A 17600-nucleotide genomic window follows, 5' to 3' on the forward strand; every position below is an offset into this window, starting at 1 on the left:
TAAAGAAATATACATTTGAAATACCAATACAATAAAAGCAATTTTGGTCAGGCATTTCTTATTGACAGTGGTATAAAAATCATAAATAAAACATTTTTATAACATATTTTAGAAATGTTTTTATGCTAAATAACCATAAAATTTTTATAATGTTTTTACAACGTTGTCAAAACTAAACGGACATGTTTTTAAAATGTTGTATTGATAATGTTTTCTTATAGCATCCTTACAACAAAAATAAAATGTTTTTAAAACGTTCTAAAAATGTTTTTATAAAAACATTCTTGGAAATCAACCTTACAGCCAGAATAAAATGTTATGAAAACGTTTTGTGCTAACTGGGTATGCAAAAGTGCTTTTATGTCTTTTAATTGTAAATACTATTTTTCTTCTCTTTTATCTTCACTAAAATGTAATAATATTAATATAACCTTTTCACTCTGTTGAAATCTTTCTATACTTCACTTCTCTTTATCTTTTAACAAGCAGCGCACCCTATTCAGAGTACTCAGAATTTAGGGCAAAAGTGCTTTTATGTCTTTTAATTGTAAATACTATTTTTCTTCTCTTTTATCTTCACTAAAATGTAATAATATTAATATACCCTTTTCACTCTGTTGAAATCTTTCTATACTTCACTTCTCTTTATCTTTTAACAAGCAGCGCACCCTATTCAGAGTACTCAGAATTTAGGGCAAAAGTGCTTTTATGTCTTTTAATTGTAAATACTATTTTTCTTCTCTTTTATCTTCACTAAAATGTAATAATATTAATATACCCTTTTCACTCTGTTGAAATCTTTCTATACTTCACTTCTCTTTATCTTTTAACAAGCAGCGCACCCTATTCAGACTACTCAGAATTTAGGGCGAGTGGTATCGAGAGATAGATAGATAGATACTAAGGTAAACAATGGTTGACACAGTTTGTGTTTATCGTTTCATTCGGTTTTGGACGTAGAAATACACGATTCTGTAACCCGAGTCGACCTACGATCAGCCAGTGACCTTGCACATCAGAACATTTAGCCAACACGAATACTTTTTAGGCTTCATTGAATACTGTGGCGTGTTACAGAAGTCAGATATTTTTCACCCGAATGTAATGACAGTGTAATATTTCAGTACAAAGAGATTTTAAGATTAAATTTTGCTACGGGTCTATGAACAGACTTGAATTTCACCATGAACAGACGACTCCGTAGCGAAATGACCATTCATCACGAAAAAGATTAAAAAACAGATAGAGAATTTGACCCAAATACGATAGATTAAACTTCACCATGAATCTCTGAACCTTGGTACAGAAATTAAAATTTATCACAAAGATTACCACATTCATAAAGGATTTGACTCAAATACAGTCTTGATAAGAGGGCCTTGCCTTCAAATTACGATTTGCGGTTAATGGTACATGTATTACACAACATTTTCTTTTCTGATTAAATAAAAATTAAACAATGTTAATAATACTTTAAGAATATTTTAAGTAAAAAATACATTGTTGATAATATCTCTTCTATTGGAAGATGTGTTGACCCACACTTAGGCTTCTCCTTCTATCAGAAAAAAATGTTGCTTTGCACTTGGTCTGTCCCTACACTGAATCACTCAGTCCTTGCTCTGATAAATAAGAAAAATACATGGACAAATACATGGACACATGTATATCAAGATTTGTCAAAATCTGTTAGAATTTATATATATATATATATATATATATATATATATATATATATATATATATATATATATATATATATATATATATAGCACTCACTAAAAATGGCTAACGACACGAACAATAGAAATTTTCAAATTTTCGGGACAACCAGTCCCTTCTTCAGGACCAAAAAATAAATTACATGAGTACAAAACAAAGAAAACAAGCTACTACTAAACTACTTAAAAATCTATAAAAAAGAACAGCTACATTATAAACATTTGTTCACATTCTTAAAGAAGGTGTTGCTACTTTCGCCGATCGCTATAAAGTAATTACTTTACAATTTGACAATTTCTATTGTTCGTGTCGTTAGCCATTTTTAGTGCTTTATGTACTCAATTTACTGGCTTAGTATCTATATATTAGATCCGACACTTTAAAGATGCCTAGGGTTGTTGATTCTATTCAGTGATATATATATATATATATATATATATATATATATATATATATATATATATATATATATATATATATATATATATATATATATATATATATATACACACACTTGATCTTAATTCAGAAAGAAACTTTAAGAACTCAATATATTTACATATTTATTTCTATGAGAAGATAGATTAATTCAAAACCATTTGAATTACCTCTTGGCAGAGTGAAAGTGGTACCTTCCACCACCCCGGGCTGGTGGTGTTGGCCCTGCACGAGGAGTTGGCCAGGGTGCCACCTGGGCTGATGTTGCCCTCGCTGTCTGAACTGTTGCTCCTGCTTCCCAAGGTGGTGCTGATGGACCCACCCGGGGTGGTGGCGGTGGGGGTGGGGCATACCACCCTGGCCTCAATCCCATCTCAATCTATGTATGAAACAAATACATATTCTACAAACAATTAAGCTGGAAGTTACTTTACATAAAAAAGTGTATTTAATGTGACTCATAGTAAAGAACTAAAGACAGTTAAAATACTAATATAAAACAATACTTACTTCTTCTTTGGGACGGGTTTCGTACCTCCTCCTCCTCCTGGCGATGAGGCGGCGCCTGCATCTACGAAATACACACCTCATCCCCAACCCCTATGCTGAGTTCAAATGCTGAAAAAAACAAAGAAATTAGATCTCCTTTATTCTGGTTTAACTCAATTTAAGACAGACTGCATTTAAATATTATTTCAATACAGTTTTTGAAATATTGAGTGACTCAGTTACTTACATGCACAAGACATTCAGCAACAGGAATTAGTATATCATGCACAAAAAGAAAATAATATAAAAGAAATTAAATTAAAACAAAAAGTAGAGAATTGAAACAATCAATAGCATGCAATTCGAAATCGAATTCTTTTTCAGGTAAAAAAAAAAGTGTACAAATTAAAGGTGAGCCACTCTTATTTCATATGAAAAGAGTAACATATTCTACACAAACAAAACAAAAAAAATTAAATCCAAGTTTCGTTTGATATCATGCATTTCATGACTTTTAATGATTTTTCTCTCTCAAAAATTATATCATTGGTATCATTTAGTATTTCATAAGAATTGTCACCAATTACATTCATTGGAAAAACATTTGGAAGAGTTAAGTGATGTGTTTTTTTTTGTGGGGGGGGGGGGGGGGGGGGTTGACAGTAAATAAAGCAACACAGGAAAATAAATATGGGAAGAATTAATAAGCTTAAAAAAATTTAGACATATTTACTTGATAATTGGATGTGATAGTGTTCCCATATGAGGAAGTCACTAACCTGGGTAGTGAGTGGGGTAGTGGTATGAGTCCTGGCTTGACTAGTGAGGGGGTGGAGGTATGTTTCCTGGCCTGATTAGTGAGTGGGGTGGTGGTATGTGTCCTGGCCTGACTAGTGAGGGAGTGGAGGTATGTGTCCTGGCGTGACTAGTGAGGGGGTGGAGGTATGTGTCCTGGCCTGGGTAGTGAGTGGGGATGGTGGTATGTGTCCTGGCCTGGGTAGTGAATGGGGTGATGGTATGTGTCCTGGCCTGGGTAGTGAGTTGGGTGGTGGTATGTGTCCTGGCCTGGCTAATGAGGGGTTGGAGGAAAGTGTCCTGGCGTGACTAGTAAGTGGGGTGGTGGTATGTGTCCTGGCCTGACTAGTGAGGGGGAGGTGGTATGTTTCCTGGCCTGGGTAATGAGTGGTGTGGTGGTATGTGTCCTGGCCTGACTAGTGAAAAGATGGTATGTGTCCTAGCCTGGGTAGTGAGTGGGGGTGGTGGTATGTGTCCTGGCCTGAGTAGTAAGTGGAGTGGTGGTTAGTGTCCTAGCCTGACTAGTGAGGGGGTGGTGGTATGTGTCCTGGCCTGGGTAGTGAGGTGGTGGTGATATGTGTCCTGGCCTGACTAATGAGTGGGGTGGTGGTATGTGTCCTGGCCTGACTAGTGAGGGGGAGGTGGTATGTTTCCTGGCCTGGGTAATGAGTGGTGTGGTGGTATGTGTCCTGGCCTGACTAGTGAAAAGATGGTGGTATGTGTCCTAGCCTGGGTAGTGAGTGGGGGGTGGTGGTATGTGTCCGGGCCTGAATAGTGAGTGGAGTGGTGGTTAGTGTCCTAGCCTGACTAGTGAGTGGGGTGGTGGTATGTGTCCTGGCCTGGGTAGTGAGGTGGTGGTGATATGTATGTGTCCTGGCCTGACTAATGAGTGGGGTGGTGGTATGTGTCCTGGCCTGACTAGTGAGGGGGTGGTGGTATGTGTCCTGGCCTGGGTAGTGAGGTGGTGGTGATATGTGTCCTGGCCTGACTAATGAGTGAGGTGGTGGTATGTGTCCTGGCCTGACTAGTAAGGGGGTGGTGGTATGTGTCCTGGTCTGGGTAGTGAGGTGGTGGTGATATGTGTCCTGGCCTGACTAATGAGTGGGGTGGTGGTATGTGTCTTGGCCTGGGTAGTGAGTGGGGTGGTGGTATGTGTCCTGGCCTGACTAGTGAGGAGGTGGAGGTATGTGACCTGGCCTGGGTAGTGAGTGGGGTTGTGGTATGTGTCCTGGCCTGGGTAGTTAGTGGGGTGGTGGTATGTCTCCTGGCCTGACTAGTTAGGGGGTGGAGGTATGTTTCCTGGCCTGACTAGCGAGTGGGGTGGTAGTATGTGTCCTGGCCTGACTAGTGAGGGGGTGGAGGTATGTGTCCTGGCCCGGGTAGTGAGTTGGGTGATGGTATGTGTCCTGGCCTGACTAGTGAGGAGGTGTTGGTATGTGTCCTGGCCTGGGTAGTGAGTGGGGTGGTGGTATGTGTCCTGGCCTGGGTAGTTAGTGGGGTGGTGGTATGTGTCCTGGCCTGACTAGTGAGGGGGTGGTGGTATGTTTCCTGGCCTGAGTAGTGAGTGGTGTGGTGGTATGTGTCCTGGCCTGACTAGAGAGAGGGTGGAGGTATGTGTACTGGCCTGACTAGTGAGTGGGGTGGTGGTATGTGTCCTGGCCTGACTAGTGAGGGGGAGGTGGTATGTTTCCTGGCCTGGGTAATGAGTGGTGTGGTGGTATGTGTCCTGGCCTGACTAGTGAAAAGACTGTGGTATGTGTCCTAGCCTTGGTAACGCGTTACTGGTGCACTATTTGACTTGACAAAATAAATAACCATAAAAATTTTGAGATCAAGAGTCAAAAAATTTGGGAAGAGATCACACTGGAAAAATATGCTTATCGGCAGACTCCATATTTCCTACGACACCTTACCTTCTCTGACTCGAATGCTTAGGTAAATTGCTGATGACTTACTATTAGCACTGAATGTAATACCCTGCAACTGAAAAGCATGACAAACGCCAGTGATTAAATTTGAACCAAACAATTTCCAAATCCTAAAGTAATCATAGAATGCTGTCGTAGAAGTGGCCTTAAACAAGGTTGCTTCATAAATTGAGCAACAGACTGATAGTGAGACTTAAACTAAGCTCTTCATAATATCAGTAGTAATAGTAATAGCCCTGCAATTGTCTATGTGCTGATCCAAACAATTCGGGCCCATCATAGCTTTCTTAAACATGAATGACCGAATGGTGTCGTGAATATTGTGGTTACTAGAATGATCAAGTATTCCTGCGATGTAGGACCTAACTGATCATGAGGACGATGAGTATGCCACAAATTGTACTATATAGTTTGGAGGTGGGAGTCAAGTAAGGTTTAATGAATGAAGTGTGCTGAATCAGTGAAATGCACGCCGGGCTGTTGTGTTGATTTCCTAGTATTCTTAGATTATGTTGTAGAGTCCTTGTCGACATGATTGTGGGATGTGTGATGCCCCTAAATCAGAATCCGTAAAAGAACTGTGGAATATCCTCCATTGCTGTCAAGAGAGAAAAAGCCTTAACACCATGTACACCTGGAAAATGCACCCCCTTAACTTTATGTTATATATCAAACTCTGCCAAAATTAGAGGTCTAAGCAGGTGCATGTCCAGTTGGATTTAGATGTTTTGGTGTTCAAAGTAATGGCTATTGGCTACTACTTGATTGTCTGTATAAAGAATTACAATTTTTTTCGAAGCTTCCTATCCCATACTACAAAAGCCATTGCTATCATGTCCTAGAAAATATATAAAAAAAAAAAAAAAAGCCTGGGGTTATTTTCAAGCCACGGGATGCATCATATAATCTCTTTATAAATGCTCCAATAGCAGGAATATCCCTAATTGGCTGAAACAAAAATTAACTTAGAGGAGACCTGTTAACTCTTGCAACTGGTTTAAAGACACCATTGTTTGGATTGCAATGATCTGCAACTGATACCTTAAAGAGGTGAGCTTTTCCTGGAATCTTGACATTCGTATTTTGTGTATCAATCTCAAGGCCCCAATAAAATGAAATAGTTGTACGACCGACAGTTCTTTCCTTGACTAATGGGACCCCTTAAAGGGGCATGGTCACGATTTTGGTCAAAAATTAATTTTTCGATTTTAATGTTTACAATGCTTTTAATTAGTAAGGCATTTTTAATAGGCAACCAAAATTTGAGTGTCATTTGTTGAGTTATAAGCGAGTTACAGAGCTTACAATTCTCCGCATTGTAAACAAAGCGTTTGTTTACATTTCGAATGTTGAAGGGAAAACTCCAGTTTTATACCTAAAATAAATGTGTTAATCGTTTGGAACTGTTTATTTATGCTTTAAATGAATAATAAGATAGACAAACCACCTTCAAAAAGATTTTTTACTGGTATATTGAACCTATGTAAACAAATACATGGCACGAGCCTTGTTTACATGACGAAGAATTGTGAGCCCTGTATCTTGCTTAAAACTCAACGACTGGCATCCAAATTTCATTTAATCATTAGAAATGCATTCCTAAAGCATTGCAAATATTAAAAACAGAAAAATAAAATTTGACCAAAATCGTGACCATGCCCCTTTAATCTGTACAAATTTATGGTTAAATCAGTCACTAACAATGTACGTTCTTGTGTACCAGCAAGCGAAAATTATCTAAATAATGTACACATTATTACATAAACAACTCGTTTTGTACATACATGGATATAGCGAAATCTCGGATAAAGCGAAGTTTTATTTTTGAGTTCCCGGTAAAATTCTTAAGAAATCTTTGCAAAATTTTACGTTTATAACGAATTCGGATATAACGAATTTACGGATATAATGATTTTGAGTCCTGTAGAGGTGAATAATAACGAAATTTAACAATTTTATGACGAATTTCTTTACAGTTTATAAAGTTCGCACTAACATTTAACATATTAGTTTCAATGAATTTATTTTCCCATTAATTCTTTAATTTACAATTCTATTTTTAAAGGTATCAAAATAATGTATTTTCATCGTAAGCCTCAATTAGCAAAAATGAAAGCCTCAATTAGCAAAAATGAAGTCTGGTTTAAGAAAACATGTATATAGTGAATTTATGTAATTATTACGAATTCGTTACGGATGTAACGAAGTAAATTCATTGGTCCCTAGAACTTCGCTATAATTTGACGCTTAGAATGAATAAAAACATTATTTTGATATCTTTAAAAATCGGATTGTAAATTGAAGAATTCATGTAAAAATAAATTCATTCAAGCTATTTTGTTAAACGGTGGTGCAAACTTTTTTTAACTGCCAACAAATTCGTTATAAAAGTGTTAAATTTCGTAAATATTCACATCTACGGGACTCAAAATCAGTTCGCAATATCCGTAAATTCGTTATATCCGAATTCGATATAAACGAAAATTTTACAAAGATTTCCAACGAATTTTACCGGGAACTCAAAAAAAAACTTCGCATTATCCGAAAATTCGCTTTATTCGTGTTCGTACTAAACGAGTTTTACTGTATTATGAATTCGTTACCCGGATATAACGAATTACGGATGTAACGAAGTAGATCCATTGATCCCTAGGACTTCGCTATAATAATCGAGTTTTACATGTAGGCTACTTGAATATTTCCTTTCAAACCCTATTCTTTAATTATTGCCCTGGGCCTTATACCCAAGCAAATTGAAATATGAAATGTGAATAGGTAATTAACTAAAAGAACTCTTTGATGCCTAAACAAGACAAGATGTCTCATGTCCTTTAGTGGCCAGCATTGCCAGAGCCTCATCCAATGAAGCGTTACAGTACATAACAGCTAAATCACGGGTCTATAAAAAAGATTAACACTTGATTGCTGTGGATAATGGATAAGTTAAAAGTTGGGAATTACACCAAGCCAAAGGGGGGCATACTGATCATTAGCAATAATAATTGTCAAAGTTGTTAAAAACATAGCCTAACCGGTCAACAATGACCAGCATGTCTGTTACATGTTGTGACGTGTTCTACATTCACCATATCAGAGAATGAAACACCTGGCTTGGGCTTAAAAGGGTTCCTTTTAGGTTGCGGGGAAGTTAACCGTCAAGGGGCGGTAATTCTTGATTCAATGCTCGAGACCACCGCCTCGGACAAACGACGAAGCTGTTCATTGCTGAAGCCGAGCGCCGGGACAGGGGCAGCTGCTGGTGCTGACGCCTGCTTTTGCTTGGAATTGGGTACATCAACACGTGCTACGTTTAAGCCCCCCCCCCCGCCCCCCCCCCCCCAAAAAAAACCCACTTTTCATGTGTAGGACTACTCTACTGTAAATACTAGAAGTATTTTAGAGAAAGAATGCGGTGTGCAAAGATTGATTTTACGTTGTGAATGTTTATTTTACTCTTTGTTTTAAATTAAAAAAAAATTTCATGTTATGGCTCTTAATTTAATCAACCCCCACCCAACATACGAATCTAAAGCTTATGCATGCATTTAAATACACCTCTAATGCACTGTCCTTCTTATATTCCCATAGTCTTAATGTGTTCTATAAAAATATTTTCATTCTTCATATATTAATGAACAGTAAGATCCTTTGTAAGATTTGCACACTTCTTTGAAACAGTAAATTAAGGATTCGCTCCATTTATTAAAATCAATGTCAAACGGAATCTCAGGGCTTGATGGTTATTGAGTACAAATTGCTTCCGGCGTAACGACGAAAAGTGACCCCGTAGAATATTGACCCCGTGGTCAAATTTCTGCGGAGAAAACTGACCCAGAGTCAATATTCTAACACAACAAGTAAGGTCCTTTTTCTACATTAGAAAACTGACCCAGAGTCAATATTCTAACACGACAAGTAAGGTCCTTTTTCTACATTAGAAAACCATTCCAGACCTGTAGATCTACGAGCCTCCACACGTTGAAAACTGACAACATAGACTTTTGACCTCGCTCATAACTACATAGAAATTTAAGAAATTATAGGCGATACACGTAGTATTCATGTTTTGTGAGGGGCGGGGGAGGAGGCAACGAATTAGGCAGAACTCGGAATGGAATATAGAAAATGTTATGTAATGTTATTTACTTGATACATGTGTTAAACAGGGTAAAAAGGATATAAACTTTATGTAATTTTTAATAGTGTTAAAACTGATATCCATATTAAAGTTTATTTATTAAGAAAATCTATGATTTTCTCAAAATTAATATTACAGGCTTTGACCATAAGTCCCAGTTTATCAAACTAAACAACATATCCAGCTCTCTATAAGGAAGGAGACTTTGTAGGACATCTAGAGCGTTAGTGATCCAATAAAACTTTGTTTTCGATTAAATGATCCTTCAAATAATGAGACGAAAAGGTTACACTAGCAAAACATGTTGCAGCAAAACCTCGTAACTGTTGTTCGTCGTTCACGTTTTTTATATCAATATTATTAATGCTATTCATAATTTTTTAAAATAGTATGGATCACTAAAAATTCAATGTGGATGAGAGTACATCATGTTTGATTTTTTTAAAACTAAGTTTAATTCCCAAGCAAGTCTTTAAGTCATGAAAAACACAACCAAACGCTTCAACCAACTGTCATGCACTATTCTTTTTTAACAATATTATAATTACAAAAGGAAAATAATTAAAAAGTTATTTGAATAGATTATTTAATCACAATCTGGTTTTCCGTTCCGCGTTTTAGCAGCACCCTTATATGGTTTTTAATCAAGCATTGTATTTGTTTTAAATATACATGTATTCTTCTTAAGCCTGTTGCAATAAGAAAACATTTGTTTTTAGAAAGATCCAAATGGGATGATGCATGCAATGGCGGATCTAATGAGTGGGTAAATTCAAACTGGTTCAATTCATCGACCCCCCTTTAAGCAAACATAATTATATATCGGACCCCCCGCCCGATGGTATAGATGCGCCTATTTCAGACCCATGGTGAATGATAAATCTCTCATGGCGATAGAGACCGGGATGAAAAATTTTCTCTTCCCCTGTAAATTAACTGGTATCAGTTTATGTGCGAGTTCTTTTTATTTAATCAGGTTGATATCATTCCTTTAAAGGTATTGTTTGACAATGTAAAAATACGTCATATTATCAACCATTCTCCCCTTCAATTTAAAACATATCTAGATTTGCGCCTATTTTAATCATCCGTTATAAAAATTCAGTTGTTTTCTAAGGTACGTCTTTTTTCTGTTGCCAAGATGTAAGGCTAGTGGAACAACTTATTTTCAGTGTAATTTAATTTACGAAATCTACCTATATCTTTTCTTTTTTAATTTTGAAAAATTAGACAGAGATAAAGACTATTGGTGGATAACAGGTGATCACAAAAGCTTACGCAAGCTGATTATTCAAACAAGCTGATACGGAAGAAAATTATATTTCCTATTTTTAAACTGCTTTGATGTTCGGAAAATGACAGTTCCCTATATATTCCTATAGTAAATGTACCTCTATTTTGAGATGGTCCCTAAAAAGAACCAGACGGTCGATTTTCATGAACCTTCGCAAATAAACCAGAGTTGGTTTAAATTACATATGGTTAAAAAATAAAGAGTTATGCTATTGTAGTTTTTCCGCAAAAAAACCCAAATCGGCCTCCTTAAGATTTTTTTTCTTGACGTACAAAGCATGTTAACTCAAATCATTTTAAAAAAAACTCGTTACCTGATTTACCGTTATTAAGATAAGAAACAGTTCTCTCTTTCTTTCTCTCTCTCTCTCTCTTTCTCTCTCTCTCTCTCTCTCTCTCTCTCTCTCTCTCTCTCTCTCATGCTTTTAATGTCGGCAAAGCATCAGAAAGCGACCAAATTTTTTAAGCGGCTATAAACAAAAAATAAGTCTGTCTAGTAGAAGTTAAAAAGTTCAACAGTTGCTGCCGTCAATTTTGCAACAAGCATTATATATTCAATCCCCGTTTCTTCATCGTGCAGCAAAGTAGTTCATGGAAATTCATGCGCATTGTATGTGTCCAAAATGCATAGTAATGTTTTAAAAACACGTTATTGATAAGAAAACTAAAAAAAAAAGAGACAATTCATTTGAAATTTAAAAAAAGAAACAAAATGCCAACACTTTTGACAAAACGTAGATCTTTTGGTAACTATTTGGTATAGCGGAAGCTTTACCTTGACGCTGTTTGGTTTTTTGTTTATTTGTGCTATTTATAGTATCATTGGCGATTGGCCTGCCTCTGCTTTCAGCAGAGCCCGGCTAAAAATATAACATCAAAGAATGAGTGAATTCATGTAAAAAAAAAAAAACATCTACATGCCATTTTTTCATCAGTGGTGTAACATTGATTATAAGTGGTGTAACAGTGTGTCTATCTTCAGATTATGAAAGAATGAGGCACGAAAACTTTTAATTAAGATCAAATTTATCATGTTTTAAATGCAATCAATAATAGAAATTAGTTTATTTTACAAAATTTAACACGCTTATCTCTTATTTATTATCGCTAGGTCAGTGGTGTAACTTTTATGTCAGTGGTAAAACATAATAATCAATGGTGTAACATGTACATTTTTCTCCAAATAAAATTAACTGCAATAATACATGTATATTTGAAAACACCAGTGCATTTATAGTAACGTCTTTTTATATGTTCCATTAAAAGAAAAATCCAGTTGTGTTCTTTTTAATACTCAAATCAAAAATTTGTTAAGTAACATCAAGACTTTGTCTCAAATGTTATGTTGGTCACTATGTAAATGTGTCAAATATTTTCTGTTATCTAATTCTGATAACTTTAAATGAAGTTTGTTGATATTTATCAACCAAATGGTAGATTCCAATGTTTGCAAATTTTTAGATGTTATACTTCATTGTTTGTTAAATGTGTTTTTGCAATCAAAGTAATTTTTTCAGCAATAATTTTCTCATGTTTAACATTTTCCAAAAGTCTGTATTTTGTGATAATGACCCACATAATGAATTTACCGGAAATAGGTCTGCTACCCTCCTTCCCGGGCAAACAGAGAGATATCCCTAAGAAAACTAATCCAAATAATACCTGTCAGTGAGATTATAAAAAGGTGATATAAATTTCTCTATAATATTTCAATTCCTAAATGATAAAATCTGTAATATTGATATTCGCATAGATGTACAAGGAACCTAATTTAAACATGAATTTGTTCCCGACTGTACTAGCTTTAAAGAGCGGGATTATCAGAAATTAAAAATCAATTTTTCTATCAAATACCAGTCTGACGTGAAGTGAATTAGTAGTGGCTGGCTTTAATCAGACTGGCCAAATACCATTATTTGACAAACTAACATTATCAATATTGAATTGTCATTAGATATAGGCCTACTTACCTTGTATTATCAGTAAGAAATGAAGTTTAATCATCTTTCAATTTTTAGCTCACCTGAGCTGAAAGCTCAAGTGAGCTATTCTGATCACATTTTGTCTGTCGTCCGTCTGTCCGTCTGTCTGTCTGTCCGGAAACTTTTCACATTTTCAACATCTTCTCAAGAACTACTCGGCCAATTTCAACCAAACTTGGCACAAATCATCCTTAGGCAAAGCTGATTCAAAGTTGTGAAAATTAAGGGCCAAACCCGTTTTCAAAGGGAGATAATTAGAAATTAATGAAAAATTCGAGACATTTTCAAAAATCTTCTTCTCAAGAACCAGAAAGCCAGGAAATCTGAAACTTGTGTGAAAGCATCCTCAGGTAGTGTAGATTCAAAGTTGTGAAATTCATGACCCCCGGGGGTTGGGTGGGGCCACAATAGGGGGTCGAAGTTTTACATAGGAATATATAGAGTAAATCTTTAAAAATCTTCTTCTCAGAAACTAAACAGCCAGGAAAGCTGAAACGTGTGTGGAAGCATCCTCAGCTAGTGTAGATTCAAAGTTGTGAAATTCATGACCCCCAGGGGTAGAGTGGGGCCACAATGGGGGGTCGAAATTTTACATAGGAATATATAGAGTAAATCTTTAAAAATCTTCTTCTCTGAAACTAAACAGCCAGGAAAGCTGAAACTTGTGTGAAAGCATTCTCAGGTAGTGTAGATTTAAAGTTGTGAAAATCATGACCCCTGGGGGTTGGGTTGGGCCACAATGGGGGGTCGAGGTTTTACATAGGAATATATAGAGTAAATCTTAAAAATCTTCTTCTCAGAAACTAATCAGCCAGGAAAGCTGAACCTTGTGTGGAAGCATCCTCAGGTAGTGTAGATTCAAAGTTGTAAAAATCATGACCCCTGGGGATAGGGTTGGGCCACAATGGGGGGTCGAAGTTTTACATAGGAAAATATAGAGTAAATCTTTAAAAATCTTCTTCTCAGAAACTAATCAGCAAGGAAAGCTGAACCTTGTGTGGAAGCATTCTCAGGTAGTGTAGATTCAAAGTTGTGAAAATCATGACCCCTGGGGATAGGGTGGGGCCACAATGGGGGGTCGAGGTTTTACATAGGAATATATAGAGTAAATCTTAAAAATCTTCTTCTCAGAAACTAATCAGCCAGGAAAGCTGAACCTTGTGTGGAAGCATCCTCAGGTAGTGTAGATTCAAAGTTGTGAAAATCATGATCCCTGGGGGTAGGGTTGGGCCACATGGGGGGGGGTGTTAAAATTTTACATAGAAATATATAGAGTAAATCTTTAAAAATCTTCTTCTCAGAAACTAATCAGCCAGGAAAGCTGAAACTTGTGTGGAAGCATCCTCAGGTAGTGTAGATTCAAAGTTGTAAAAATCATGACCCCTGGGGATAGGGTGGGGCCACAATGGGGGGTCGAAGTTTTACATAGGAAAATATAGAGTAAATCTTTAAAAATCTTCTTCTCAGAAACTAATCAACCAGGAAAGCTGAAACTTGTGTGGAAGCATCCTCAGGTAGTGTAGATTCAAAGTTGTGAAAATCATGATCCCTGGGGGTTGGGTTGGGCCACATGGGGGGGGGGTGTTAAAATTTTACATAGAAATATGTAGAGTAAATCTTTAAAAATCTTCTTCTCAGAAACTAATCAGCCAGGAAAGCTGAAACTTGTGTGGAAGCATCCTCAGGTAGTGTAGATTCAAGGTTGTGAAAATCATGACCCCTGGGGGTTGGGTTGGGCCACAATGGGGGGTCGAGGTTTTACATAGGAATATATAGAGTAAATCTTAAAAATCTTCTTCTCAGAAACTAATCAGCCAGGAAAGCTGAACCTTGTGTGGAAGCATCCTCAGGTAGTGTAGATTCAAAGTTGTAAAAATCATGACCCCTGGGGATAGGGTGGGGCCACAATGGGGGGTCGATGTTTTACATAGGAAAATATAGAGTAAATCTTTAAAAATCTTCTTCTCAGAAACTAATCAACCAGGAAAGCTGAAACTTGTGTGGAAGTATCCTCAGGTAGTGTAGATTCAAAGTTGTGAAAATCATGATCCCTGGGGGTAGGGTTTGGCCACATGGGGGGGGGGGGGGGTGTTAAAATTTTACATAGAACTATATAGAGTAAATCTTTAAAAATCTTCTTCTCAGAAACTAATCAGCCAGGAAAGCTGAAACTTGTGTGGAAGCATCCTCAGGTAGTGTAGATTCAAAGTTGTGAAAATCATGATCCCTGGGGGTAGGGTGGGGCACAATTGGGGGTCGAAGTTTTACATAGGAATATATAGAGTAAATATTTGAAAATCTTCTTCTCAGAAACTAATCAGCCAGAAAAGCTGAAACTTGTGTGGAAGTATCCTCAGGAAGTGTAGATTCAAAGTTGTGAAAATCATGATCCCTGGGGGTAGGGTGAGGCCACATTGGGGGGGGGGGGGTGTTAAAGTTTTACATAGGAATATATAGAGTAAATCTTTAAAAATCTTCTTCTCAGAAACTAATCAGCAAGTTGATTCTTTGTAATTGTTTAGACTTTGGCTCCAGGACAATTCTTTAGCCTCACAAGAAGGTTCAGAGTTTGATGTAGCTAAATATCCCATGATATATAAACAATTGTAAAGGATCTTTTTGAGAAATGCAATACTCAACATGTGATATGACTATAAAATTGAAGTAGGCAGCTATTTTTTCATTAGAATCTTTTTGTATTACTGTATTGAGTTATTGCCCTTGATTTATTGATTCTTGATTATTTTAATTAATGCATCCACTGTTAACCAATTATTGTGATGATTATTTTTATACAATAATAAATATTCAATGTATATAAGTTGTTCTGCATAAGTAGTTTTGGGTTAGGCCGGATTAGTTTGTTTATTTTTGATTTCCAATTTTTAGATACTATGAATTATTCTAGGCCGGCACATATATAGGGACAGTGTCTATTGGATACCTACGAGTGACTGTCTGGGGTTAAACTTGAACAGGTACTGATAGATTGAGTGTGTGGACATCCCTGCTCTATCTAATGATACAGAGTGTGCGGTCAATCCTGCCCGGTATCGCAATAATAAAAGTGTGCGGTCATACCTACCTGTTCTGGCCTTTCTAGCGCAAGTGTGCGGCACTCCCTGCTTGCGTTAGGTTGAGCTGTTGGCGCAAGTGTGCGGTCATCCCTGATTGCATTATCCCTGCTTGCGTTAAAGATGGTACCTGTTGAGTTGCGTAGGTGTGGGGTCATCAATGGATTTTATTTATACAGGATCTACATGTATTATTGTACATTGTCCAGATTGTTTATATTATGACTCCATTAAGCTGACTTTATCATACCTATTGTTCCTCAGGCGAGCGATGTGGCCCATGGGCCTCTTGTTTACTTATCTTTTCATTTAATTTTTTTTTTTAATTGAACAGTATCCTCTCATAGAGAGGAATCATACGCTTTTAAGGCGGTATGGGACACCTCCATGTTGTGACGTATTGTTTATCGAAATCATTCCCTGACCAGAGGTCGTGCTACAAAGTCGTGCTACAAAGTCCCGGGGGTCTAGATACTTGGGGGTGAGGGGATGGATGGCAGGGGGGAGGTTGTCCAGTTCGCAGGGGATTTTTTTTTTTATTTACATTTCCAAACAATTTTAAACGTATTTTTTAAATTAAAATCGGGTTCGTTACTGCGTTTGTGTATGCTTTGCTTCAAATATGTATCCTTTTTTAAATGGATTTAGACATTGTTTGATTACTTTTCATAATTTCATACTATACGAGAAGAAACTTCCTAAAATTTACATATTTGTGATGGGATATTTCATAAACGGGTCTCAAAATTTTGGCATTTTCAATACAATGGGGTAACGGGTAGGGGCGTGTACTGCCTATGCAATACTCTCAGAATGCTTGTTGATGATATATACTTTATGCTTATCATTTTTTGATAGACAGAAGACAAGGGTTAGGCTTACATGTACATGTATGTTATGTGTATGGTCACGCCGGAATACGATCATATTTTGATATTAAAACACCTATCAATGGACATATCATTATCAATGCATCTCTGCAGCATTTCATAGAAGTTAAAACTGATTTTTTGTGTTATTTTCATGTACATTTATAGAATTAATAAATGATTCGTTTCAAACGAATCTTCTCATACTTAACAGTCCATTTAGAATCTTCCAAATCGCGTGTATATTTTACTTACATAATGTGATGTTACTAATACGTATCCGTTGACTGTCGTCGCAAAAACTTGCTCTATTGATAATTAAAAAAAATACAAAGCATCTGAATTTAATTTTCTTATGCAATGAACACTAAAATAATATCAATACACTTCATGTGCTACAATAGAGCAATCAAAACTCTAGCATATTGCTTATGCTGAAAAAAAAAGAAACCCCGCAGATTTTTCAGCTTACCATTTACCACCATATTAAAAATTCGATGTAATGTATCTTGAAGCATTGGTTTTTAAGAAACTTATTTATAAATACCTTGAAAATAGTCAGGTGTTAAATAGTACGAACAATTTAGATATTTTTTGCAATCGTATGTATTCATACGCCAGAGTTCAATAAAGTCTCGTTCAACCATCGGCTGTCTCCGTAAATCTCCGACAAGCAGAGAGTCATTCTTCAGGTTGCACAACACTATTAATTTTTACTATATATTCTTACCAAAATTACGCAACTTTAGATACGGGTAGCAAGTTTAAAACAAACTTCTGGGTAAATTCCTCTTTACAACTTTTAAAACAATAGTTCCTAACCAATTTAGTAGCAAAAAACACACAGCCATCCACAAAGGCACGAGAGTTTG

The 17600-nt window shown here is 36.6% G+C and overlaps 2 protein-coding genes across 2 annotated transcripts; both read right to left on the bottom strand.

Moving 5' to 3' along the window:
- Positions 1 to 587: 587 nt before the first annotated feature.
- Positions 588 to 3056, bottom strand: LOC109617991 (uncharacterized). The gene is made up of 3 exons (XM_066069829.1): positions 2671 to 3056; positions 2331 to 2539; positions 588 to 1622 (listed from the first exon to the last, which is right to left on the bottom strand). The coding sequence occupies exons 1-3, from the start codon at positions 2749 to 2751 to the stop codon at positions 1607 to 1609; spliced, it is 306 nt and encodes a 101-aa protein (XP_065925901.1). The 5' UTR covers positions 2752 to 3056; the 3' UTR covers positions 588 to 1606.
- Positions 3057 to 3883: 827 nt separating this feature from the next.
- Positions 3884 to 16017, bottom strand: LOC136270641 (protein mono-ADP-ribosyltransferase PARP4-like). Its single transcript, XM_066068943.1, has 4 exons — positions 15871 to 16017; positions 4861 to 5037; positions 4364 to 4752; positions 3884 to 4142 (listed from the first exon to the last, which is right to left on the bottom strand). The coding sequence occupies exons 1-4, from the start codon at positions 16015 to 16017 to the stop codon at positions 3884 to 3886; spliced, it is 972 nt and encodes a 323-aa protein (XP_065925015.1).
- Between the last annotated feature and the right edge of the window lie 1583 nt (positions 16018 to 17600).

The sequence above is a fragment of the Magallana gigas genome, chromosome 8 (assembly GCF_963853765.1).
Source record: "Magallana gigas chromosome 8, xbMagGiga1.1, whole genome shotgun sequence".
Taxonomy (NCBI): Eukaryota; Metazoa; Mollusca; class Bivalvia; order Ostreida; family Ostreidae; genus Magallana; species Magallana gigas.

What these genes read in the sequence shown, in the direction of transcription:
- LOC136270641 (XM_066068943.1), bottom strand. Translation starts at nt 16,017, where the DNA reads ATGACCCCACACCTACGCAACTCAACAGGTACCATCTTTAACGCAAGC. An exon ending in CGCTAGAAAGGCCAGAACAG is followed by an intron (nt 5,038 to 15,870) that starts GTAGGTATGACC and finishes CCCTCTCTCTAG; the next exon opens with TCAGGCCAGGACACATACCA. An exon ending in ATACCAACACCTCCTCACTA is followed by an intron (nt 4,753 to 4,860) that starts GTCAGGCCAGGA and finishes CCCACTCGCTAG; the next exon opens with TCAGGCCAGGAAACATACCT.
- LOC109617991 (XM_066069829.1), bottom strand. Translation starts at nt 2,751, where the DNA reads ATGAGGTGTGTATTTCGTAGATGCAGGCGCCGCCTCATCGCCAGGAGG. An exon ending in AAACCCGTCCCAAAGAAGAA is followed by an intron (nt 2,540 to 2,670) that starts GTAAGTATTGTT and finishes TTTCATACATAG; the next exon opens with ATTGAGATGGGATTGAGGCC.